This window comes from Silurus meridionalis, chromosome 9 (assembly GCF_014805685.1).
Source record: "Silurus meridionalis isolate SWU-2019-XX chromosome 9, ASM1480568v1, whole genome shotgun sequence".
NCBI lineage: Eukaryota > Metazoa > Chordata > Actinopteri > Siluriformes > Siluridae > Silurus > Silurus meridionalis.
Window position 1 is genome coordinate 12,363,396 of NC_060892.1, and position 24,635 is coordinate 12,388,030.

Below are 24,635 nucleotides of genomic sequence, written 5' to 3' on the forward strand. Positions count from 1 at the left end.
AGTCTTTCACGCCCATAATTCAGCGCACGAGCTGGTGGTGCATCTTGCGTCGGTCTGCATTCTTCCATCTTCCATCAAGCACCGAGCGACGCGGCGAAGATGCTGCTGCTGCTGCTGCTGGCGCTGAATCCCTGCCTGGGCACCGTTAATGGACTCCTTCCTGAAACTTGGACAGCTCCCGGTGTGGACTTGCAGTCGCACGCGCCCACGGAGGCGACCGGAGGACAAAAACCGACGACGCTGAGCGACCTGTTCAGCAAGGTGAAACATCTGGAAGACGATGAGCATCAGGTATCGCCTACTACCGTGCATAAAGTCTAGACTCATTGCTTCGACGCAGAACACACACACTCCTGGGCTGGAAAAAAAGAGGCCAAGCTCAGAAAGGCAAAATATCTAGCTTCACATCAAATCCTGAGAAACCAATGCATTTCTGAGCTCTCCTGTACCACCATTTGCTCAAGTACTTTTGCTGTAATTAACTGTTTAGAAGCAGAAAAGCTAGAAACAGGTTACTATGTGTGCAAGGGTAAACACATATGGGGTATTCTAGAACAATGTCTTCTGGAATTTTTTTCTGAAGAAAGTATTTGTTTTATTTGCCACAACCCACTCGGTACATGAATGTCATGAAAAATTAATGCAAAAAAACAGGATTGATAGAGCATGGAGAGATATATTGTATATGTTTCATTCGTGAATAGTTTTTGTTACCATTAAAAGCTTCATATTTTGCCATATGGGCTTAGCCTATATACATACATAAATAAATGGGTTTATGATGCTGTAATAAGAAAAATTGCAATTTGCACTAAATTTTACCTTTCCTCAAGCTAATTTTATTTTACATTTATTATGCACCATGTATTTTATCAAAGATACACACTATTCCCTCTTTGTGTTGAAGTATACTCAAAATAAGATATACAAGATAAGACGTAATAGTGTATTAAATTCCAGAATATTCTGCTGTTTTGTGATCGTGAAGCCCTTCTGGAAATTTTGGGCTATTTCGATGCTAGATGCTCTTAGCAGAGATGGCAAAAGTACACACATCCTTAACTTAAGGATTCTGGTAAAAGTTAAAGTACTGACCACACTTTTTCACTTAAATGTAGAAGTATGAGCTCTGAGATGTACTTAAGCAAAAAGCAACCATTACTACTACCTGTTTTAGTGAGAATATTTATTAAATTTTATTAATTAATATATTTATTTTTTTAATAAAATTATAAATTCACATTACTCTTACTTCTTGCCTTCTGTATTGCTCGTTGTTAGCTTCTTAAACTAGTCTTCGTATGTGGTGTGTGAGGGCCAGGAAATGATAAACGAGTGGTAGATTAAAAAAGCTGTAAAATGACAAGAAATAGGTTGATGGGCTGAAAACGACACGCAATGAGAAGAAAAAATATTGATCATGTCACCTAATATTAAAACTAAATTAACAAGCCCATTTTGAAAATGTAAGAAATAGAAAGTGCAGATAGTTGTGTGAAAAAATTTAATGAGTAAAAGTAAAAAATTGCCTGAAAAAATAAATAATGAAGTACTGATACCAGAAAAATCTACTTAAATACAGTAGCAAAGTATTTGTACCTCATTACGTCTCACTTCTGGCTCATCGTATACTGTGTAATTTAAACATACTCAATATAAAAAGCTAGGATTGACTAGATCCATATTTTCTAATAAAAGCTGAAAGTTAAAGTTAGAAAAGATAAGGAAAGGTACCCTTTTGTTGTGTAAAGTGTTAGTAACCAGGCCAACTGTCTGCAAGTGTCTTTTGCAAGGTTATTTAAAACACCAAAGACAAGATGGTGGGGTTTTTTTGGGCCGTCAGTTAACACATTCTTTATATTATAAAATCTGGCCCAATACCAATCCAGAAACATCCTCTATGTACATTTGTGGTTTGTATTTGTCCAGAATCCAAAGTTTTTAGGCATGAAGTACTCAGATCACACCATGTGCGTTAATGTTTAAGAAATTATGTACAATAGCATTTGCAAAATTTTGAGCAGCGATCTGTGGTCACAGCTTTACAGCACTGTTGATTCACTTTTGCTAGCATTAGATCATGTAAGGCATGTGGAACATGTTACTGTTATTTATTATATACTGTATAAGCAGTGGCTGATGTGTTACTCATCTTGAGCGTTTTTTAGATGGACAACGAGAGCGCAAAATCCATTCAGCACATCTATAACATCACCTCAAATTACAGCAACGAAAGCAGCTCGGAGATCGTTAGCGGAAATCAATCTGCCCCTGCTGTGGAAGCGGTCGATAAGGTAAGACTAGTGTGGAGGTCATGATGTTCGAGATGTCTGACATGATCGCAGTGGCCTGAATGACAACTGCTTGTCAAAATGTCTACTCATTGTGCTTGTGTTTTTAGAGATCAGGCAATACAACTGAGGAGATCCACATGACCAGAACCGGGAACCAGTCCATCGGCAAGGAAAATGACATTACTCATGTGCGTAACTCTAATCACCTATATTACGTGATTAAATATGTCCCTATTTAACTCTTTACATACTGTCAGTACATCTCCTGCACAGTATAATCTTTCAATATATCATCAAAGTACTTCTTTTTTAAAGTAAAATTCCACCCAGAAACAAACTAAATGTATTGTATGGATGTATTTGTAAGTAGTTCAGTGATATAAGTGCCAATTTAATTGAGGCACTTGACTCGGTCATTGAGTGAGCTTAAAATCCCGGACGCTATTGAAGATCACACTTGGAGAATTTTATAAAAAAAAAATGATGACTCATTTACACGGTTTTATCATATTCCATAGGGACAATTTCCAAGACAAGCTTTTTTTCTTTAAATACCAGTTTGGTATATTTTGGGAATAAGTCAATACTGAGGGCATTTAAGGCATCCTATGTTCTGTTCGTCGTCTTCAGAAGATCGTCTCTTAAACTGCTTCAGTTCCTAAAGTTGCACCCAATACACTGTAGTGCAGCTTTGCACAAATCAATTTCCTGACGTGCAGATCCTCTCACACATCAAAACGTCTCTCGTTAAAACTGGTCAGTCAATAATCCTCCAGCAGACATGAGCTGGAGTTGCGGGCTGCTGTATCTGAGCAGGATAAATCCAGATCATATACTATATGGCATATAAGAAAGACGGTCCAGAACCTCATTAGGCATATGGATTATTTGATATTGAACATGAAATTAAGATGCAAAAGCAGCAACAAACAGCTAATTCTATAATGAATTAATGATCGAAATAAATGTAATGGCATCATATACAGCATATTTATCATCTGTATTTTGTCAGAGCTCAGTGGTATTTTCCATGTTTCTTTGAGATTTTCTGAGACATTCATAGAAAACTGGTTGTTTTATATGAAAGACTCATTGTTTTATTCAAAGATATTCTTTAGTTCAGTAAAACATCAACATCAAACTGAAAATGCATCACTTAGGAAAAAGAATTTTGATGTAGAATATTGCTGTTTCAAAATCATCTATTTTTTTATTCCAAGAATTCCATGATGCACATTTCTCCAGCATTTGGATTAGGATTCAAATAAAGCAACCTTTAGTTATAGTTTGATGTTTCAGCTCTATTGATATATTGATATTTCAGAAGCTTAAATTAAATTTCAACCACTTCTTTCAACTGGGAGAAACAAAGCCTCCTGTTTTACCATGTGATATCTTTGCGGTAAAAGGCAGCAGATGTTTATTTGAGCCTAAACGGAATCAAAAGCGTTTTGTCTTAATTCTGAACATCTGGGTCACTTTACCGTACAGGTAAATATTAGACAGTTCATGTATCAGCCTCACAATCTTAAAAATTCTCAGAAACTCTCTGGAAAAAACCACAACAGATTACAACATAATGAAAGTGGTTTTGAACTAATCCAGCTACTCTATTACTGACAGTAGCAGCAGTAGTATGAGAAGGAGTATTAGGAGTAGAAATAGTTATATATATATATATATATATATATATATATATATATATATATATATATATATATATATACCAAATACTAATGTAGTAACAGTTAAAATAATAATATATTAGTAATAATAAAATTAATTATATTATACTACAACATATAGCAATATTTGAAATGTTAATACTTGCAGTATTATTCATCGTAAGAACAGCAATGGTAAAACTACTAGCTGTAATAGTAAAAGTAATAGAAGCAGCACTACTTATACTATTACTAGAAGTAGTATGTGTAGTAATATTACAGTTGCATTCATGACATTACAAATCATAGTAGTAGTACTAATTGTACAAGTAGTTTTCATAATAATAATAATAATAATAATAATAATAGTAGTAGTAGTTGTTGTAGTAGTACAGTAATAGAAGCAGTACTTGTAATAGTAGAAACTATACAGCAACACTAATACTACAGGAGCACTTATTATATTAGTAGTAATTGTAGTAGGATAGTATCTGTAATAGCAATAGTAATCGTATCAGTAGTGGTATTTTAGTTGCTATTTTTAGCAATGAAATTAGAGATTATGCTCCTGCATTAGCCTCATCTTGAAAGTTATGAGCATTTTTATTTCTCATGTTTATTATTATGTCTCTCAGGAGTGCATAATCGACGAGGACTGTGAGAGGGGTAGATACTGTCTCTATGACGAACACCACTCTGAGTGCACGCCTTGCAAGCAATCAGAAGGGGTAGGAAACTTCATTCTTCTTGTACAAATTTGTGCATCTAATATCTCACAGTGGACCTCACCCAGATCTACCATGAAAGTGCTGAAGACCTGCACATTTGAGAGCCTCCACCTTTCTATATGATGTAACTGAGACTGCATTGTATCTGCATTGCAGCACAAGCACGAGTGCATTTGGAAATTGATATGCAGGCAGGTTTTTTCCATTTTGGGCTTCACATTAAAGTGGATCGCTTGCTAAATCTGAGATCTGTCTCTGTCCCTGTGACATTATCTGGGACATAGAAAGGACTACAGAAGCCAGCGATGGACAGAAGACAGACCTAGAATACTGATGTGCTGCTGGCAGACAGGTTCTTTTCTTTTCCAGTTCAGAGGCTGGATTTTGGTCTACCATGAAATACAGCTGGACAGCTGGAAGGTTAAATGTGCTCCTGAGACTATAAGCAGCATTTTTTAAAAATTGATTTAAAGGTCTGTAGACAAGCCTTTAAGGGAAAGTTCTTGTGACATTGATCTTGGTTATGAACTCAGTGGGCAGCCATGACAGATAAAATGTGTTTATGTACTGGTTGCAAAATACCTTCTCCCTAACCATAATGGAAATCTTCAAGCCTTCAGGGCTGATCTCAGCAACAAACCAGCATATAAGTAACATTAATAGTACAATTGAACTCAGTAGTAGGAATAGGAATATTTTTGCTAATGCTAATAGTGGAAATTGCCGTCTAAGTATAAAAAATATCAGTTACTATAGCAACAGAAGTACCATTAGCTAGTAATGTGAGTAATAATAGTTGTACTAACGTAACAATAGTATTACTAATACCAGTAGTAACAGTAGCATTAGTAATAGAAGCAGAAATAGTAGTAATAGCCATCTCATTATGAGTTGCAACAGAGTAGCAACAGTAATAAATTACTGCTAAGTTTGCTAAGTTTACTATTTTTTACTTTATTTTGTTAACAATGCTAGTTAATTCTAATACTATTACATTTTCTATTACGGTAAGTAATAAAAGCAGTAGCTCCCATGATAGCATTATTGGGTATCAATAACTTTTTCATCTCTGTTCGGATGATATCATACTGTATCAATAGTATCCCAGTAGCTCGCTGGATAACATTCAGCATTGATCTTTATTCATGACAATGATAAGACCCACAGGAGAAGCTAAGAGATTTTGCATGGCATTTGTGTGGATTTCTATCACAGGCCTGCAGGAAAGATGAGGAGTGCTGCGAGGGCCAGTTGTGTGTGTTGGGTCATTGCAGGAACTCCACTAAAGGAGAAGCAGGAACCATCTGCCAAGAACAAAGCGACTGTGACAGCGATCTGTGCTGCGCCTTCCATGAAGGTACTGAATTACAATGAGCATATTTTATTACCCGTGAATGAGGATGGAGCTGCAGCTGCTTTTACCGGTGACAGGATTTTACTGCTATTATTTATTGTTGCTGTAGCATTACTCAGCAGAACGACTTTCTACAAGAAAACAGAGATGAGGCAAAAAGAGCACTTAGACTTGGTAGATTGCAAAATATTCTGAATCAGGGAATTTACTGACTGAAAAATGACCATGAAAAGATTGTCAATTAGTTAAACTTAGTAGCTGGTTTTAGCCTTTAGTGCAAAAAAAAAAATTATTGCCAAAGTTCAACCATATTCAGTACAGTATACAGAACAGCTCTAAACTAACAGCAGCTAGATCAGAATGTTAGCCATAACCTATTTCAATATATGTAATTTATGTTCTTTTAAAAAGATACCATTAAAACAGGTAGCTGGGTAGCATTTTCCTTCCTGAATCCCCATTTCATATTATTAACTATAATGCTTGAACTGTATCATGTACAGTATATACAATACTGACAGTTATGTAATATATATTCCTCACTATACAATACTCTGGCTTTTTTTTTTTTATCTCCACCATCAACATGTAGTGACCTGGCCATTGTTTTGCAAGAGAAATAGTTCAAAAACCCTCTGGTCACTGTGTAGGACATGCATGTCTTTCCTTAGACAAACTGATTCTGTATTAGCCGTAATAGCAGGCCTACTAATATGTTTTTTTTATCAAGAGATAATTTTAGCAAAATAATTCTTGCATCTTCCAAATAAGTAGTTCCACCGCCGGACTAAAGCTTTGCTATATTTTTGTCATTCATCCACATTTTCCCTTTAGGTCTGCTTTTCCCAGTGTGCAGCCTCAAACCCAAAGAACGTGAACCCTGCAGCATCTCCACCAATCACCTGATGGACCTGCTGTCATGGGATTTAGGACACAGGAGTCCAAAAGAGCACTGTCCCTGTGCTGGGGACCTGCAGTGCCAGCATCTGGGGTAAGATTCTACATTCCCAGTGTGACTGTACAGTGTCATTCAAATAAACAAAACGATGGCTGCAACCAAATAAAGGCATCACAACTCCTATTGAATTAATCTCCAATCACTGATGTCTGGAAGAGTTGCCAGATGCTATTTCTTAAATTAAAGTTATGCCTCATTTTGCAAACAAAGTTAAAAGTGAAATATCCTGCCGTTATAATGTCGACCACAACTATGTCCAGCTCTCGAATTCTGATGTCAGAAGGTGTTGATCATTTTTATTCAGCAGCTCTAATAGCAGGAGTTCTAGCAGTCATTTACATCACAGGATTATACCAATGCACTGGATTGAACACATTACATTTCTATAGTAACGGCTCATTCACAGGGACTTGTATGCTCGGACTAAGGCTAATAATCTGTGTGTTAACAACTTGCTGTGATTTAACAAAGATTTAAAATAAAAAAATAAAAAAAGGCTTCCACCATGGCAAAGTCTGTGCTTTCTGGTTTCTTAGTAAGAGAGAAAGTAGGAAAGCAGGAAACTGGTTAGGAAACTATATATGCTATATTACAATTTATTATTTTATGGACCACCCATATTTAATGATGTTTAGCAATATATATATATAAAAAATCACTACTATCACAAGGAGTAAAAAAAGTTGTGAAACTTTACATTTTAAACTTTAATTGTTGATTAAAGCCAGTCAGATAGTACACCAGTCAACTGATCTTACTGTGACTGATTAATTCTTATTTTCATAAAAAATGTTTCTATATAATAACATAATTACCCATATTTATGTATTTTGATGGCAGAGGTATTTTTGATACAAAAAAATTTCATTGATGCCAAATTGCAGTTATTAGGCCTATGCTCTGTGCTGTACCTTTAGACATAAGAAGTGGCCCTAACTGTATAACCTTCACTGTTCTGTCTTTAGTCGCAGCTTGGTGTGCTTGAAAGGGCCGACCTCCAGCGAAGAAGCTCTGAGCGACTCTCTGTACTCTGAGATCGACTACATCATCTAAACCAGAACACAGAACCTGTTTACACATGAAGTTATTACAATATGGAGCTCTGGAAACTTCAGTGAGCCTTAAAGTCTTTAGCAGTCTGCTGTAGAAAATGATTACTCAAACCATAACCGTATTTACAGTCTGGTCATCATTAACGTGCTTCATGTGCCAGTGTTCAGCTTGTCTCCAAGAGCAGTAGATTTTAGCAGGAAGTGCACAATATAAAGGTTCACCCAAAGCTCTGCAGACAGTATTAGACTGAAAGATATGCATTGTATATTTAGGCACATATGACTGAAGGGTCACCGTGGATGCTTATAGACCAGTTAGTGGACTCCTGTTCGGGGAAACCCAGAGCTTCAGAGTTCAGCATTTCACACTCTATCAGTCCTCCATGTACTATATTTGGTCAGTTAAGAAAAAAAGAAATTGCTGCTCAAGGACAGAGTACAACACCCCTGATTAAGAATTAACTCATAAAATGCAATCCTACACGGCGTCTCAAAGCTACAGAAATGTAAACTTGCACTAAATAAAAAGCTGAAAGATTCTCATTTTTATGCGTGTTCTCATTAATCTTTGGATTTCATAATCTGTAAAACCAGTCTATATGATGGAATATCAATATCATGTTAAAGTGTGACACAGTACACCATTCTGCACCTCCACAGTTTTTATGCAGTTGATGTGATGTTCATTTTGTTATTAGACATTCAAATTTTTTTACTTTATTTCTAAAACGTCATAATACAAAAAAAATTTAAATATTATACTTAATATCAAAACCTGACTTATAGTCCTGACACTGGAGATGTGTTCCAATGACCTCATCGCAAATTGAATATATTGTCGAGTCGAGACACTGCCTCACTACCCAGGAGTCTTAAAGTATGGTGATTGGTATGGGGGTAGTATACTATAATTTGTTAATAATTTAAGAAAATTACAGTACATATTTTAGCAAAAAAAGAGCAATTTTACACTACTGCAATGTATAAACTTTACAGCAGGTGGACAATCGCTGGTTCGTGAGAGTCGGGCGGAGTCGGTCTGGTGACGCCCGAAAAGGTAGGGATGAGAGCTAAAATTGGGTCTTGTACCACATAGCTGTGTGCCAGCTGCACAAAAATATATATTTTTTTTTACAATATGGTCGCATCGCTATCGTCATTGTAATCTTGAAAAATTGTAAGTCAAACCATTTTAACTAAAGAACTACCTCCATTTGTAAGTTTGCTTAAATGCAAATCTTTTTACGATAGCTCTAAGCTTCACCATCTGCTCTATTGTATCGTGTCTTCTTCACGATTTGGAGTCACCAAGGCATTTTTAAGCATATAATTTGGAAGGAAACTATAGAAGTCTGAGAGCGCGATGAGAACGCGATAATCTTTCAGCAGGAAAAAGACATGAACTCTTCTGCTGAAACCCCCCTCTCCCCCATAAGGTCACTCCAGGGAACTAATGTCCTGAAATCAAGCACTCAGTCGGAAACTGATTTTTTTTTTTATTTCCATATTGGCAAGTCTACAGTGAACAGCTTGTGGCAGAGTTAGGAGCCCAGGGGGCCCACGATGGTTCGGTTTAGTTCAGCGATGCTTTGCACTGCTCTGCACTGTGTGGCTCTAAAGCAGGGTCAGCAAACTCCACCTAACCATAGCACGGTCTGGTGGATTTCCTGCACTAACCCAACTATGAACCCTGGTCATAGCGACTAGCGAGTTGCATCCGGCAGCCCTGCTTCAGAGCTTTTGTGCTCTGGCTACGCAAAAACATCTGCAAGTAGCATCACACCGAAAGTGCACACCCACACATACACACAGAACAGGCTGCTCTGCTCTTGTTGTGCAGAAATTTTTAAAAAAGCAAAAACCAAAAAAAAAAATAAAGGACAAAAAGTAAATTGGGTTACAAAGCAAAACAATTAAAATGTATCCCAGTTACACAATCAGCATTATCATCATCATCATCATCATCATCTTCGTCAAGCAAGTCCGGGGTGAAGTTAATTTACAAAGAGGTTGCGGGAGGAAGGTAAAGACGTAGATATAAAGCTCTACTTTATTTGTATTTCTCTAGTCTTAAAGGCAGACTAAAAATGTACCAGTGTGAGTTTTCCAGAGGGAAAAGTAGGAGGAGTCGTAAGAGATCAAGAGGCGGGGTTCCCTCTGCAATGGGTGGAGCTTCAGCAGTCAACAAAGTGGCACAGAGCATCAGCCTTTGTCTTACACAAACACACCCGTGCGATAAAAGCTCCTGGGGGAAAACGGCATCATCCAGAAGAGAAGCGTTGAATTTATTAATTGAACAAGAGCAAAGGACCCAGTATTCTGAGAATGATTAGAATACACCTGAAGATAGTGGAGGACCTCAAAAACGCAGATGTTCGTGTAGGAGATGTGAGGGCTTGCCATGTATCTCAACCAAGCAAAACTTGGATCATGGACATGTGCACATAAGGTGGGGGATGAATTCGCCACTCAGCCAGAGAGCGAGTGATTAATGAACTGTAATTGAAATAGGAGGGGGGAAGAAAAAAAAAGATAGAATTGATGGAGCCAGAGAAAGATATTCAAATAGTCCTCTCTATTCCACAAGTGCATCCATTTCCACCCTGATTGATTAGTCTGAATGATACTGGATGTCTGTTCATTTGAAATAGGTGTTGCACTTTCCTTTAAACTTTATGAGAAACTATAGTGCACAGTAAAAAAAAAAAATCTGAGCCTCGAACACAAGACCCCCCGCGGAGCTCGGAGAAGACGGCGCCGGTCGTACCGCACCAGATCGGATGTGGGCTTCAACGCCACCAAGGGCCCCTGGTGAGGCAGCGCTATACTGCAGCGGGCAGGCCAGCTATTTAAAAAAAAAAATAATAATAATGATCGAGGTGTAGAGGGGCCACTCTCAATCCTGGCCCGGGTCTTTAGAAGGCCCTCCGTCTAAGTAGATCTTGAGAGCTTTCTCTTTGCGGGGAGAATAACTGATCCGGTGGCCTGTCTTCAGCAGCCGGCTGCTCTCCTTTTTCATCAGTTCATTACGCTCTTCTTCAGAGAGCTCCATGAGTTCCTCAGTGCGGTCCCTGCATGAGACGGACACATGATTAATTTCTAAATCAAACATTACTGGGGCTTTATATTGAGAAAGGGCCCATTATATCTCTTCTTACCTGTAAAACACCACCGCACCATCGTCACAGATGTAGAGAGGCCATACGTTCAGTGTGGAAACCTTAGGATTCCAGTCTAAATCCTGATGGATCTCCAACACAGATATGTCGCAAGGAAATGTTCCTCGTCCCTAGAGCACGGAGAACAATGAACCAATTACTACATATATCCTTAAGTTAAATAGGGCTAAAACAAGATTGTACTTTCAGAAGAATCGTTTCAATAATTTTCTGTTCTGTCATCTGGAAAATGACGAAGTCTCATAGCACCAAATAAAAATGGTAACCTCCAGAACAAACCAAAATTTTGAACTGATGTATTTTATTTACAACCTCTTTACCTCAAATTCCAGCTGTAAATGCTGAATATCCCTGATTAAATAATAAATACTTTATAAATAATTAAATAAATAAAACGGAATCGGAAAATGCCGTTTAATCAAAAAACAAAGCAAGTTGTAAAGTTCAGACTGAAATAAGCTAAGGGGTCATACCTTGGCAAACTCCAAGTTCTCCAGTGGAATATTACTAATTTCACTGAGCTGCAGAGAAACAAACATCATGAGAATAAAACACCTTCCATCCATCAGCCATCAGTATTCTCTTAAAATCTGTTGGGGTAAAAAAAAAAAAAAGAAAAGAAAAAGGCAAACAGCTGAACATCACCTTCTCCTTGAGTTCGTCCACACTGCTGCTCTCCAGCACCACCTCCCGGAAGGATTCTAGCTTCATCAGAGACGGACACCAGCGCCGCGTCAGCACCGCCAACTGAGACATGGACTTCATCCGTTCTGGTTCTGCAACACACCAACGATCACAATTACATCAAGGGACAGTTTTTTTTTTAACACTTTTTTTTTATTAAACACTCAGATCTAAAATTAATCACAGACCTAGAAGTTTAGATGCATTGGGTCAAATGACTATGCAGTGAATGTCAAGCCGTAACATTTTATTGGATAACATTTAGCTAGTAGTGTAAGGTTTATCTGTAAAAAAGGGACAAAAGAACACTAAGAGGAAAGTGCTTCACATCCTGTTGTGAGCTCACATTGTCCCATTCGCGCACATTGCCTTGCATGAATGATACTGGAACTAGTGCATGATCCCTGTGACTATAATTAGAACAATTTCCATGTGCATGACAAGTGATCAAAAGCAGCTGGTGCCAAAGCTTTAACAAATATATTTTAGTAAAGTGAATTTTAAGCATCGTATTTCACCACCACAGGTTATATAAAAGAAAATGAGCAGGTGTGAATGTCTCACACAACAAACAATATATAGAAAGTTGGCTTGGAAATTATTCATTTGAAGTTACACTGGAGAGCTATTTATGCACAGTCACTAGACTGGTTTGCAGCACCTACTGATTGTTCATGATCAAGTTTTGGTAAACTCTTTATTTTAAATAAATAATTGACTATTATAATTTTTGAAAGTTGTAGAATGTAGGAGTTAGGATAAATATCATATGCTTGATGTATTACAAGACACATACATTTGTAAAGTTTGAATGGATCTTCTGTTTATAAATAACCAATGAAAGTCTATTTAAAATTTTGCTTTCACTAGTTATTTATAAACAGAACATCCATTCAAACTTCACAAAGGTATGGGTCTGGTAATACATCAAGCATATGATATCAGCTTTATCCTCACTCCTACATCGGTCATTGTTGCCTTTTTTTGGTAGAGATAAAACGTTTACCATCAAGAACTTCGAGGAAGACTTCCCAGTTACTAGAGATATTGATGTCCTCCTCGTAAACGTGATACTCCAGAAATACTGTGCCAGGGTTTTTCCACGTCTTCTTCCTGAGTCGAAACCTGCAAAGGCAGCAGCACAAGACAATTTATATGCTGCGTGGGTTTAGCTCATCTGCCACGATACCGGTGAGTCAGGCTGCTGAAAAGGTCAGCTGCTGATATAAGTTGCAGGTTTGGGCCACAAAGATGGAAATGAATAACCTTTGACATGAGGTCTATGGCTGAAAATTTTTTACTGTTGATATGGGATCCCATTGCTGTTATAGTGTCAAAATGGACGATTAAACAGTTACCTCACTGCAGGCTGCTTAAAGCGCATTTCAGTTTATCGCTGTCTACCTTTATTTGTTTATTTCAGCCCCGGTTTCATACACTGATGGCATCCTATTATTATATCCCATCCAATTCTGGTTGCAACTCCATAAAATATAGGCTTTTTTTTCATTATTATTCAAATTATTTGAGTTACTAGAGGAATCGTTTCAGCCCTAGTCAGGTGCCTAAATAGTTTAACATCTACCATCTAATATGGTACTGGAGTGTAGTCTTTGAGCTTTAATTCAAGGATATTAACAATTTTTTTTTTTCTCAGCATGTGAAATGTTTTCTCAAAATTTTCAGTAACTCCAAGGCCACTGCAGAACATTCTATTTCTTTGCCTTAAAAGGTCTTAGGAAATGCACTTCAATGCACATCATTGTCCATTTAAAGTATTTAAATAAACCTAACACTTCAGCCTTTGCCAAGTGTCGCATCATTAGTACATAGAAACCGAATCCATTACAACATACACACAGACCGGGTATAACTTTATAGCCGCCTTCCTAATAATGTTTTGCTGTCAAAATGGTCCTCAGCCATCGAGCATAAACAGCATGCACTTCTTAAGCAATTTAAGCTACAGAAGCTCGTCTGTTGGATCGGACCACACGGACCAGCCTTCGCTACCCACGTGCATCAATAAGCCTTGGCTGCCATGATTAAGAGATAATCAGTGTTATTTACTCATCAGTTAAAATGTTACGCCTCATCAGTGTATATGCCACACAATATGATGAGCTGTTATGCATCAAAGACAAGGTGAGAAAGGCGCGATTGAGATGGTTTGGACAAGTGCAGAGGATGGACATGGTATCAGTAGGAGAGGTTGGGTTGTTTATGGAAACTGATGATCTGCTGTGGCAACCCCTAACGGAAGCAGCTCATTAAAGTTAAGTTAAGGCTCATTAAAGTTTTGCATCTTATGGCAAGCCGTCTCTATTCACTTTGGTAAAGTCTTCTCTTAATTGTTAATTGACAGGGATACACCTCCTGAAGGGTGTTTCTTTACATGGCCAGTTGTGCTAAAATAGTGCTCATCATCAGGAAAATATTTTTTTTCGTTTACTACCGTTGTTTCCTTTAGCCTCCAGGGTGTTTTGGAGTTCCTCAGCTCACTTTTATATTTAAATATATCAAATTAAAGCTGAAAGTCTGGAATTTGAGGATTGCGTTTATGTGCCATTATACTATGGTGATCAGCTAAAATCAAATTAATTGTGGTTAAAATCTTATCAGGACACTATCCAGGCAGATCCATAGCACATAAATAATTGATTGATTACTTGCGAAAATATCGTGAGGTTTCCCTCCCATATCAGATATACCTCATACAGATATACCTAATACATAGGAAATATACAATGCGTTCAGGCGCTCACCTGTCTATGCCAAGGTCCAGTTTGCACTGGTCTCGGAGCTGAGGCAGTAACTCCTCTTTAGACTGCCTCACGGTCATGCCCTTAGCAAATACAGTATCCAACAGGAACCTGCATGGCTAAGGAGAAAGAGATCCACATCAACCATGTTTTGCAACTTTATCTGTTGAACAAATGCAACATTTGAATCTCTGAGAAGAGTACAAAGATGCTATTTACTTACCTCAGATTCATTTACCAACAGCTGGTACACCTTCACTCTGTATTCACCTTTCTTCAGGGCTCGTCCTAACCGAATGGTTATCTACAAAAAAACAAAACAAAAAGGCACTTTAAAAATTACTCAAGCCATGAATAAGGTGGTGATATTACGTACCACTGTGGTGTTTCATAACAAACCTTGTTGTCATCTGAAAAAGAAGAAAGAGTCTCGTTGAGTCGCACGCTCTCAAACTCCTGGTTGTTGGCATATACCCGGAAGACTTTGAACTGTGTAGAGGGCACTCCGACGAATGGCTCGAGGTTCTGCTTAAATGCTGCCAGTGTGATCCTTTTATCCACATGGACAAGTAAGCCTGAAAGCATTTAAAAACAATAAAAACCCACACAGTGAGAAATTATTTACTGCTGAGTGTTACAAAGTGGATAACAGCTACATGGTAAATAGTTTCTAAGTTATTTGTCCAAATTTAACCAAACAAAAATGTGTGTAAAAAGCACTTTTATCTCAAAATTCACAATATACAAATAGTATACACATATAGTTTGTCTGTGTGGAATATCCACTATGCCAGTTTTTGTGTAATTGTATTAAAATATTGCAGAACAAATTGAGTTTTGAACGATATTTTCTTTTTTTTACTGTTGGTTAATTTAACTAGTGATATCATTAATGATTGATTAGCATGAGTCAGCTACTAGATACACTGCTCACTCCCTGCTAATCCAATGACAATTTTGCCAATTGCCAAATTTTACTTAATGTTTTGCACCGGTTTTGCAGGGTAGACCCTTATTGGAGAGAGTACAGTTATAATCAGAGTATGGATCAAATCTTTATTTATGAAATTTGCCCAACAAAACACTTCCAGGAATTTTTAAGACTGGAAACTTTCCATGGGAATTAACAGGAACGAATAGGAATAAACTGGAATTTACAAAATTGCAGGTTATGTTTTAACAGGGAACCTTGCAGGATATTCTTGGTTAAAACAACCAGCTTTAATGCAATTTCAGTTGAATTTCTACTTACTGCAGGGCTCCTGAAGCCATACCCCCTACATGCACTGTGGTTTTACACATAATTCCTTAAATCCTGCACCCAATATATCACATTTTGGCGAGTATTTGCGTGAATTACATACATTTATATTTAAAAACTTTATTATTTTGTTTGCTATTTTGCAAAAACATTATACGAACAATTAAATCAGTCAAAAACTGACCAAATGACCAAACAAAATTTGTTGTACAAACATAATTTTCTTGTTTGTTTGTACATGATCTAGTTTATATAAATTTGTAATTAATTCCCATAAATTCCTGGTAAGGTTCCAACTTGGAATATTTCCAATATCCCCCAGATGAAGCTCCTATGGAAAGTTTCCGGAAATGTTCCGCCCTCTGCAACCCTACTCATCACTACACAGGCATTTACAGTGTTCCTTACATTTCTGTCCATCTGCTGCAGCATCCTCCTTTGAATATGGCTCTGTTCTGAAGTACAGGTAATGAGTCTGCATTTTACTCTTGCCGTTCTCGTCGTATTCGCTGTCGGTGCCAGAGTCCTCCTCGGCTGTGTCCCACGTCTCCTTCTTACCCTCGTGGGCTTTGGAGCGACGGCTGCTGGTGATGCTGTGCGAGTCTAAGCCGTTAGCCAGAGGCAGGGGGGCGCCGTCAGCATTGCACAGCGTGTCGCTGCTGTGGCTAGAGCTCAGGATATCAGAGTCCACGGAGCTGGTGCTGCGGTCGTTGTTGGCATCCGAGTCAGAACGCTCCTCTGAAGCCAGCTGGTTCTCAGGCTGTGGGAAATCGAGGTGCTCGAAATCACTGTGGTCTGAACTTTTCTGACTCTCGCTGGTGCTAGAAGTTTGCGTTTGCTGCTGCTGCTTCTGCTGCTGTTGCAGAGAAAGGTTCTTTAACTTCTCCGTGCTCTCCTCCAGTATGGCCTCTACACACTGCCCACTGCTTTTAGCCCCCTCAAACGAGTCCTCGGAGTCACCGCTCACTTTGGGGCAACTAGTTCTGTGGGCCACAGAGCCAGGAGACTGCTCCGGGAGAGAAACAAACAGTCTGATTGTGTTGCCGTGACGGTCCAGAAGCTTCCACAGGAGTGAATCAGTAAACGTCGCCTGGTTGTCCTCAGAGTCAGAGCTCTCCACAAAAACCTAAAAGAAGTGGACGCAATTAAAGACTATAGCAGATGTTCACGAAAACAGTATGATATCAATATTCCTTTGACGGGTAAAAAAATTAAACCTTGTTACTCCTGAAGAAACCTTCAGCTTTCAGTGTCTTGTTGGGCACGTAGAGTAGCCGAAGGTCATTATAGCAGCGCTCCAGAACGACTCGCATGGTTTCTGCGGACAGCCCGGTGGCCTGAGCGAAAAAAAAACAGACACGAATATGGCAGTACGAAGAGATTTCGTGGACATTTTTCAGCGCTGCTTGCCAGAAGATATTCTATTATCAGGTTTTGAATTTCATGCATTATTAACATGATCGAATAAACAGAAAACATGTGTGGTACTAATGTCTGCAGACAATAAAAGAGAAAACGCACTTGTGCAATGAGTTGCTTGAACTCTGTAATGGTTTGGTTAAGGTATGCCCTGACGCTGACAGGAGAAGCGATGGTCTCGGTCTTCAGATCCACCACATGGACCTTCACCATCACCTCTGAAAAATACACAGATTTAGACTGACACATTCATAGTATGTGGTGTGTGTACTATACCAATTAGTTAGTGATTCATGCCACCTCCGGGTTTATAAGGTTGGAACGCTTGGTCGGGTCGGCGGGTCTCTAGTAGCAAATCGAACATGTAGGAAGACTTAACCCCGCCAAGGAGTAGCCCCATGGGCATGTCTTCCTCCCCCTCATATGAGCGCTCCAGATATTCATGAAATTCATCATACTTCACTAAGCGACAGCAATCCAGAGAAACTACACCCTCAAGATCCATTAACTACAAGCATAAAACAAATACATTCATTACTGCATGAACAGTGAAGCATGGTGGTGGAAGCATTACATTTACGGTTAAGGTTACAGTTGGGTCAAGATGTACATATACATGTAGGACTCTAACAGTCATCATGCAAAATAAACTTCATACAGCAGACAATACCAATTAAACCCTAGACTCACCTTGTATGCTATTTCTGTGGCTTCTCGGAGTGTTTTGTCCTTGTGTACCTCCAACTTGTTCTCCATCATCATCATCATTTTGACAGGATGCATGCAGAAGAGCTTGATCTAAAAAATGTTTGAAATGGAAGCATGAGCATTTGAATTGCGAACCCGTGTATGAAGTTGCAGTATAGTTTAAAACAGGGATCCCCAAACTACGACCCGCCCCCGCATATGTAACGGCCCTCTGAACAACACCAAAAGCAAATTTTGAACATTTTATTTTGAATAGGTTTGACTCGTATCATATTTAAATTTGATGATGAAGGTTGGAACAAAAATTTATTATTAATAGAGGTCAAGGCACTGATAGTTGAATGCTGGAACTATCAGCAAAAATCCATTCTGGTCAGTTGTAGTTATGAGAGCGGCCTCTAGAGGCGAATCACTGACACAACGTGCTGTTTGTTCTTACAAATGTGAGACAGTATGCTGCACGGAGAGCGCTATATGTATTATTTATCATTTATTCATATGTATTAATAGATATTCTCATTTATTTCGTTCAGAACATTTTCATGATTTTTTTTATCCAGTACACATTTTTAAAACTATCGGACGATTATTTGGCTATCAGCAAGTACAATCCAACTTTGCTATCGGTATCTGTAAAATTCACTATCTGTCAACTGCTAGTTATTAACATGGCCTGTTTGCTCTTTTTTTAATAGGCTATATATCTCTTGAAAATGAATGCACATTTGTCTGAATGGTGCAAAACAAAATATAATAATAAATACATCAAATCATATTATCAAATTTAAATTATAATAAAATCTTTACAATAATACTGGGAGTCACTCCAGCCCATGTAATTTTCTTTTATTGACTGAGCCAGTTCCCAGCAACAATTATGTGGCCCTCACAAAAAAAAAATAGTTGGGGACCCCTTGGTGTAAAAGGTACATGCAGCACCTTGCAGGTATTGCGTTCAATCTCTCTTTGTCTCTTCTCCTGCTCCTCGGACTCTCGCTCTCTCTGAACGAGACGCTGTATGTGCTCTGGGAAGTCTTCCACGTCGAGGTACTCTGCACACAGTTTACCATATTTATTTCCCCAAACAGCAGAATAATTCAGCAGCATAGAAATTCATTACAAAAGATAACTTGTTATTTTAAAACGCAAAAAAAAGAAAGAAAGAAGGTTCACAACCAACAGATTCAAAAAGTAGAAACTGATATTTTCTCTTACTTGCATTCCTTGAGGAATCTTTCAGTCTATATATGAGCATGTATGCGTTTGTGGAGCTGTTGGAATACAAAACATAATTAGAAGATTATTTCCAGTCAGAAACAACAGCAATGTAAGAATGCGGTTTCTCGGACAACTTTACGACAGCAAAAAACCACAAGTGCGTAATAAAAGAGTAACAATAAATGGGGCTTTGTTCGTGCTTAAACAAAAGAGTTTGTTGTATTTATCTCATAGAGACGTCATTTACTTGTTTAATGGCTGAAGTTCGTGGCGATTTTGAAGGCTTTTCCCTTTAAAAGGCCCACCGTTGAGACAGCCGCCAGATGCAGAGGTGTGAAAAGAAAAAAAAAAAAAAACAAGAGGTGAGGTTTTATTTACCTGGCAAAGGCACTGGAGTAATAGCCCCTGCTCCCTGAGGAACCACCATAAGTCTTTCTGATGTCGTCCTGTGTGATCTACAGCCAAAATATACAAAATACAGATATATATATACAAAAAAGTGTGTGTAAAAAATAAATACAAATAACTGGAAAAAATTTAATTGTGTGTAATTATAAAAGTTGAAGAACCTTGCTGACGTGCTGGTCGTTGAAGCTGTACCACTGGCCATCGCTGAAGGACTTGATGCAGGCGTAGTAGTGTCCACCTGCTGCACTCCCAGAATGCACCATTACCGAGAAGAGTTCATAGGTCAGTGAGCTCTGCAAAAGGAAAAAAACAATCTGATGTGAAAAGTAATTATTCCACTGTTACTGTTCTATTCGTTTCTTTAACAGCATGGCCTGAATTATTCTAAAAGTACCACTCGTCTTTTAAATGTATTAATGCCTTTTATCTTTTAAAATAACATTGCTGTAAACATACATTTATTTATTATGGAGACATGTCAGGGGTAAAGCATGGAGCTACCTTCGGCTTAAGGACCCTCTCAGTGGTACTGGTACTGTCTAAGCAGATGCCCTCGTCTACACCATCGTCTGTAGAGAAGTCGTTGCTCATCTGGTCGCTGTGGCAACTGCCCTCGTTCTCTGCCCCGCTGTCAGTGCAGCTTTCTGTCTGAGGGGACTTCTGCAATTTGCAATTTTGGTAAATAAAAAAAAAAAAAAAAAAAAAAAAAAAACCACACCTAACTACTGAGAAACAACGAGAGAGCAAAATTTTAAAGAAACCATTAAATCTTTGTGGTTACTGTAATTTTTTTTTTATTTTTTTACCTCGTCCTCGAGGTCAATAAAGGGGCTCATGTCAAGCTCCTCGGGGAAGGTCATGCGGTCGTTGAGTTTAATTCGGTGCATAGTGGTGTAGTCAAAATCAAACCGTTTCAGCTGCAACGTCAGCAGGTAGGGAAAGTGCAAAAACCGCAGACCCTGAAGAATAAGATCCAGGAGAATGGCAGCAATACAATTAGAATCCACTACAGAGACAGAGAGAAGACAACGGTCTGCACTAATCTGCTCTGGTCCTGCTCACCTTGCGTGCATCGCATTTCTTCTTGCAGCGCTCACAAAAGTACTGGTTTGGCCCATCCAAAGTTTCAGGCTGGATGAAGGCCTGCAGTGCTTCCTCCTATTACATACATCAGAGCATAAGGAAAACATGTACAGTTCATAAATGTGCTTGTTTTTGATTACTTGAAAACTAATTACTCTAAGGATTTAATATTAGAGTGCATTTGAATTAGCAGTAGCACTACACTGTGTGCCTCCATCACATAATTCACAGAAGGATTTACAAATAAGTAACTATTAACATTATGAGTGTCATTTACCGTAATTTCCGGACTATCACGCGCACCCAAATATAAGCTGCACCCACTGAATTTTACAAAGATTTTTATTTTGAACATAAATACGCCGCACCTGTCTATAAGCCGCAGGTGTCTACATTGAAACTAATGAACTTTACAAAGAATTTAACGAAAGACAGTGTCTGTTACACAGCTTGTATCTAAACAGTAGCCTACTAAGAAAGTCATTGTTCACTGTCTTCCTACTTCCTTTCACAACAATTTCTCTCGGGAGTTTTTCTTTTTTTTTCTTTTGGCATCGTCGTGCGTTTAAAAATCACCATCGGTGAAGCTTTTCTCCCGATGCCATGCAGCTCAGAACACAGGTGAAGTGAGCGGCAGGTCAAACGTCAGAGGAACCACATCCATATTTATGATGTGGTGCTGCCCGATTCAGTGGGAGCGCATCTGATTTAATATAAAGAGTCCCATTGGTTCACCTGAACCCGTTCAGCAATTTCATTGGTCTAATGTTATGGGGCTCAGTTTTTTGGCTTGAAGCTTGTGAAACCGGGAAAAGCCCAGGAAAAATCCATCAATTAGCCACTTTATTGTTTAAGCCACGGGGTTCAAAGCGTGGGAAAAAAGTAGCGGCTTATAGTCCGGAAAATACGGTAAGTAAATACGGAACATTATCAAGATTTATTATGATTACGTCACAAAAAAGGTCCAAACAAGTCCCGTCCTGGTTTAAAATTTAACCACTTGCCTATAGGTTTGGTACACAAATTGTTTTAATAAAAATAAATAAATGAAAAAAACGGAAGGTTAAATGAAATTAAACTTTAGAGAGATTTACTGTACACGGGTATGGTACAATTCCAAACAACTGACAGGTCACTGGAGACAGACACGCACCACACTGCCAAAAGCCTGGCTGGCTCCAAACGGCCTGATGACCAACGGGATGTCTAGGTATGTGTCAATCCTCCAGCTTTCATTGCCGCACTCCAGACAACGTACATAGTCCTTCAGCTTGCCCTGGTACAGCTGATTTATGAGGTCAGCCTGAAATGTCAGAATAGTTGTTTAGTGATGATGCATAAAAGTTTTTTTCAAAAAGAAAAAAAAGGTATACATTACAAACAATGCTTCAGCTAGGCACTACACGAGTCCCAAACATGAGCAGGGAAAATTTATCCTCCTCTACATTTATCATTTATACTCAAGTCCGCATGAGTGAACAAGTAAACAGTCAAAACCCTGTGACTGAATCAGACATGTCTTTAAAAAACTGTGCGGATCACATGAGGTCGTGTTTATACAAACAACTTCCAAATCACGGAGTACTAACCCTGAGACTTTGTTACACTGGGTCCTTTGTTTAGACCCTAGTGGATTAGTGGCATATCAGATAAAGGTGCAGCTGGAGCTGGAGCACGTACCTGCTCCGTCTGTTTCCACTTCTGCTCCAAGGCATCAAACATGACCCGGCAAAGTTCCTGGACGTCGTGCTGTTGCCAGGCTGCCCAACATACAACAAACACAGACACACACTCGTGAGGAATACTTTCACAGTACTCTAATAGTCTGCCTGTATCGTCTCTGCTTAATTATTCAGGCTACAATGACAGTCATAACAGTTTCATTAAAGTTTAATCACTATTACTCCCACAAGCATGGCAAAAAAGGTTACAAAACTGCAATTAAATTAAAACAATTTTAAACTCGTTATCTGCTCGCCATCAAATAACCCAGTTGCAAGTGCAATATGAAAGGCGGGTGCTCCTGCACCATAATCGTATTAATCTGGCTAAAGATTAATGACTAACACTCCATATTAGCAAGCAACAAAGTAAAAGGCAGGTCGACATTTTCCATGCGTGTGCACAACATGGAGCTGTAATTTTCTGTAAGTTAAACCTAAATAAAAATTTGTTTTTTAGTGCTTCACTTGTGATAAATGCATGTGATGAGTTCCCATTTACTGTTGGAGATGCAAGAAAAAAGGCAGCCGAGCTAAAAAATTTTAATAAAATAAAAATGTTAAAATATTATTCTGTGAAACAGAATCTAATAAAATTTTAATAGAGACCTAAAAACACAAATACTACTACAGTATGATTCAAATAGTAAGTTTAAATTTCCTAATATTACTATCTATTAGAGTTCGACCGACTTATCGGCTGGTGGATTAATAAGGGGCGATTTTTGGCATTTCTATTTATTCAGCATCGGCTGATTGTGCTGCAAATTAGGCTGATTATTAGGCAGGAGCTTCTGACACACCAAACCGTGAGCATACGTTTTGCCCTTGCATTAGAGAACATAACTGTCCCATACCAGCAGGTGGCAGTAGTTTATATTCAGGGAAACTGGAAAAGCTAGACCTGAATACATAAAGCAGCGTTTCCACCTGCAGCGCCCATTACTCATTGATGCATCTAGCTTTATTTATTTATTTATTTATTTATTTATTTATTTTTAATCATGTCTTTTGAGATGCAAAGACAAGCAAGAATAACAAGCCTGTTCCATTTTTTTTTTCTTGTGTGATCATTTGCTAAGTTGAATAGCCAATTGGAGTTTTCTTTCTCGCAGACAAGATCCGCCGCCAGGTCGACATGCAGAATCAGCTGAAAATATCTGATCATTCTTTCTTAATCTAGCATATATATTTTATTTGTTATTAATGATGCTACTTTTGGAGAGAGAATGAGAATAACTTTAGTAGAAAGAATTAGAATAACAGTAGGAAAGAGGATGAGAGTAAATTTTTGGAACAGATGCATCAAAAAGCTGTAGTTTAGGCTACAGGGAGGCTCGGGTACCAAAACTTGGTAACAAGTGCAGTGATTGGAGACTTGTGGTGTTCATATCAGCCGAAAAAAAAAGAAGAAGGAAAAAAAAAAAAAGGCACCGGAAATCGGCTGCCCTGATTTCTAAATATCGCCATCGGCCTGAGGAAAAACCCATATAGATCGACCTCTACTATCTTTAGCCTATATACACAGTTCTGTTTAAAAAAAAAGCAGAATGTGTGATATTAATACTAATTATATATATATATATATATATATATATATATATATATATATATATATATATATATATATATATATATATATATATATATATATATATAAAAGGTGTAACGGTACACAAAACTTAATATTGTTTGTCTTTTTTTTAAGCAGTTTATTGTTATTATTATTAACATGTGCAATCAACATTTGAACAGTTTACATTTTTAAAACAATTTTAAATAAAATGTCTGATGTAAAAATTATTTTTAAATATTTTATAAAAAAAATTAAAATTAATACACTAATACATTATATTGATTAAATTGAGTAGTTATTTAAATTGGCAGAAGTAAAATTGATTCAATAAAATTAAATAAATGGAAAGATTTAATTACTTAGTTGACATTTGTAAGACCCCAGATACGTGTGTTTTACATTTAATATTTAATTTTCTAAAGATATGATCTTTAATGTTCTACTTATTTCAGCATACTTTAACAAATGCCTTTGTTCCATTTATGAAAAATTCTTGAATCAGGACATAAAACGCTAAAGAACCCATAGCGCTAGCGTTATAGCCTAGCCACTTCCTGGTTTGCGGC

At 38.0% G+C, this 24,635-nt stretch overlaps 2 protein-coding genes across 2 annotated transcripts in view; one reads left to right on the forward strand and one right to left on the reverse strand.

Annotated features, from left to right (window-relative positions):
- On the forward strand, positions 1–9,928 carry dkk3a (dickkopf WNT signaling pathway inhibitor 3a). Its single transcript, XM_046857363.1, has 7 exons — positions 1–291; positions 2,169–2,294; positions 2,402–2,482; positions 4,594–4,686; positions 5,902–6,043; positions 6,875–7,031; positions 7,964–9,928. The coding sequence occupies exons 1-7, from the start codon at positions 100–102 to the stop codon at positions 8,049–8,051; spliced, it is 879 nt and encodes a 292-aa protein (XP_046713319.1). The 5' UTR covers positions 1–99; the 3' UTR covers positions 8,052–9,928.
- usp47 (ubiquitin specific peptidase 47) overlaps positions 9,530–24,635 on the reverse strand; it is a 25,662-nt gene continuing 10,556 nt past the window's right edge. Inside the window, exons 7-28 of the mRNA XM_046857362.1 lie at positions 22,453–22,532; positions 21,926–22,075; positions 20,752–20,847; positions 20,496–20,648; positions 20,191–20,349; positions 19,851–19,982; positions 19,660–19,736; positions 19,279–19,334; positions 19,003–19,115; positions 18,046–18,153; positions 17,656–17,863; positions 17,458–17,573; positions 17,154–17,273; positions 16,345–17,062; positions 15,075–15,250; positions 14,899–14,979; positions 14,679–14,794; positions 12,920–13,038; positions 11,875–12,005; positions 11,703–11,750; positions 11,209–11,339; positions 9,530–11,121 (exon numbers count right to left, since the gene is read on the reverse strand). Coding sequence (XP_046713318.1) covers positions 10,947–11,121; positions 11,209–11,339; positions 11,703–11,750; positions 11,875–12,005; positions 12,920–13,038; positions 14,679–14,794; positions 14,899–14,979; positions 15,075–15,250; positions 16,345–17,062; positions 17,154–17,273; positions 17,458–17,573; positions 17,656–17,863; positions 18,046–18,153; positions 19,003–19,115; positions 19,279–19,334; positions 19,660–19,736; positions 19,851–19,982; positions 20,191–20,349; positions 20,496–20,648; positions 20,752–20,847; positions 21,926–22,075; positions 22,453–22,532 — 3,263 coding nt within the window. The 3' untranslated portion in view covers positions 9,530–10,946. The remainder of the gene's footprint in view (positions 11,122–11,208; positions 11,340–11,702; positions 11,751–11,874; positions 12,006–12,919; positions 13,039–14,678; positions 14,795–14,898; positions 14,980–15,074; positions 15,251–16,344; positions 17,063–17,153; positions 17,274–17,457; positions 17,574–17,655; positions 17,864–18,045; positions 18,154–19,002; positions 19,116–19,278; positions 19,335–19,659; positions 19,737–19,850; positions 19,983–20,190; positions 20,350–20,495; positions 20,649–20,751; positions 20,848–21,925; positions 22,076–22,452; positions 22,533–24,635) is intronic.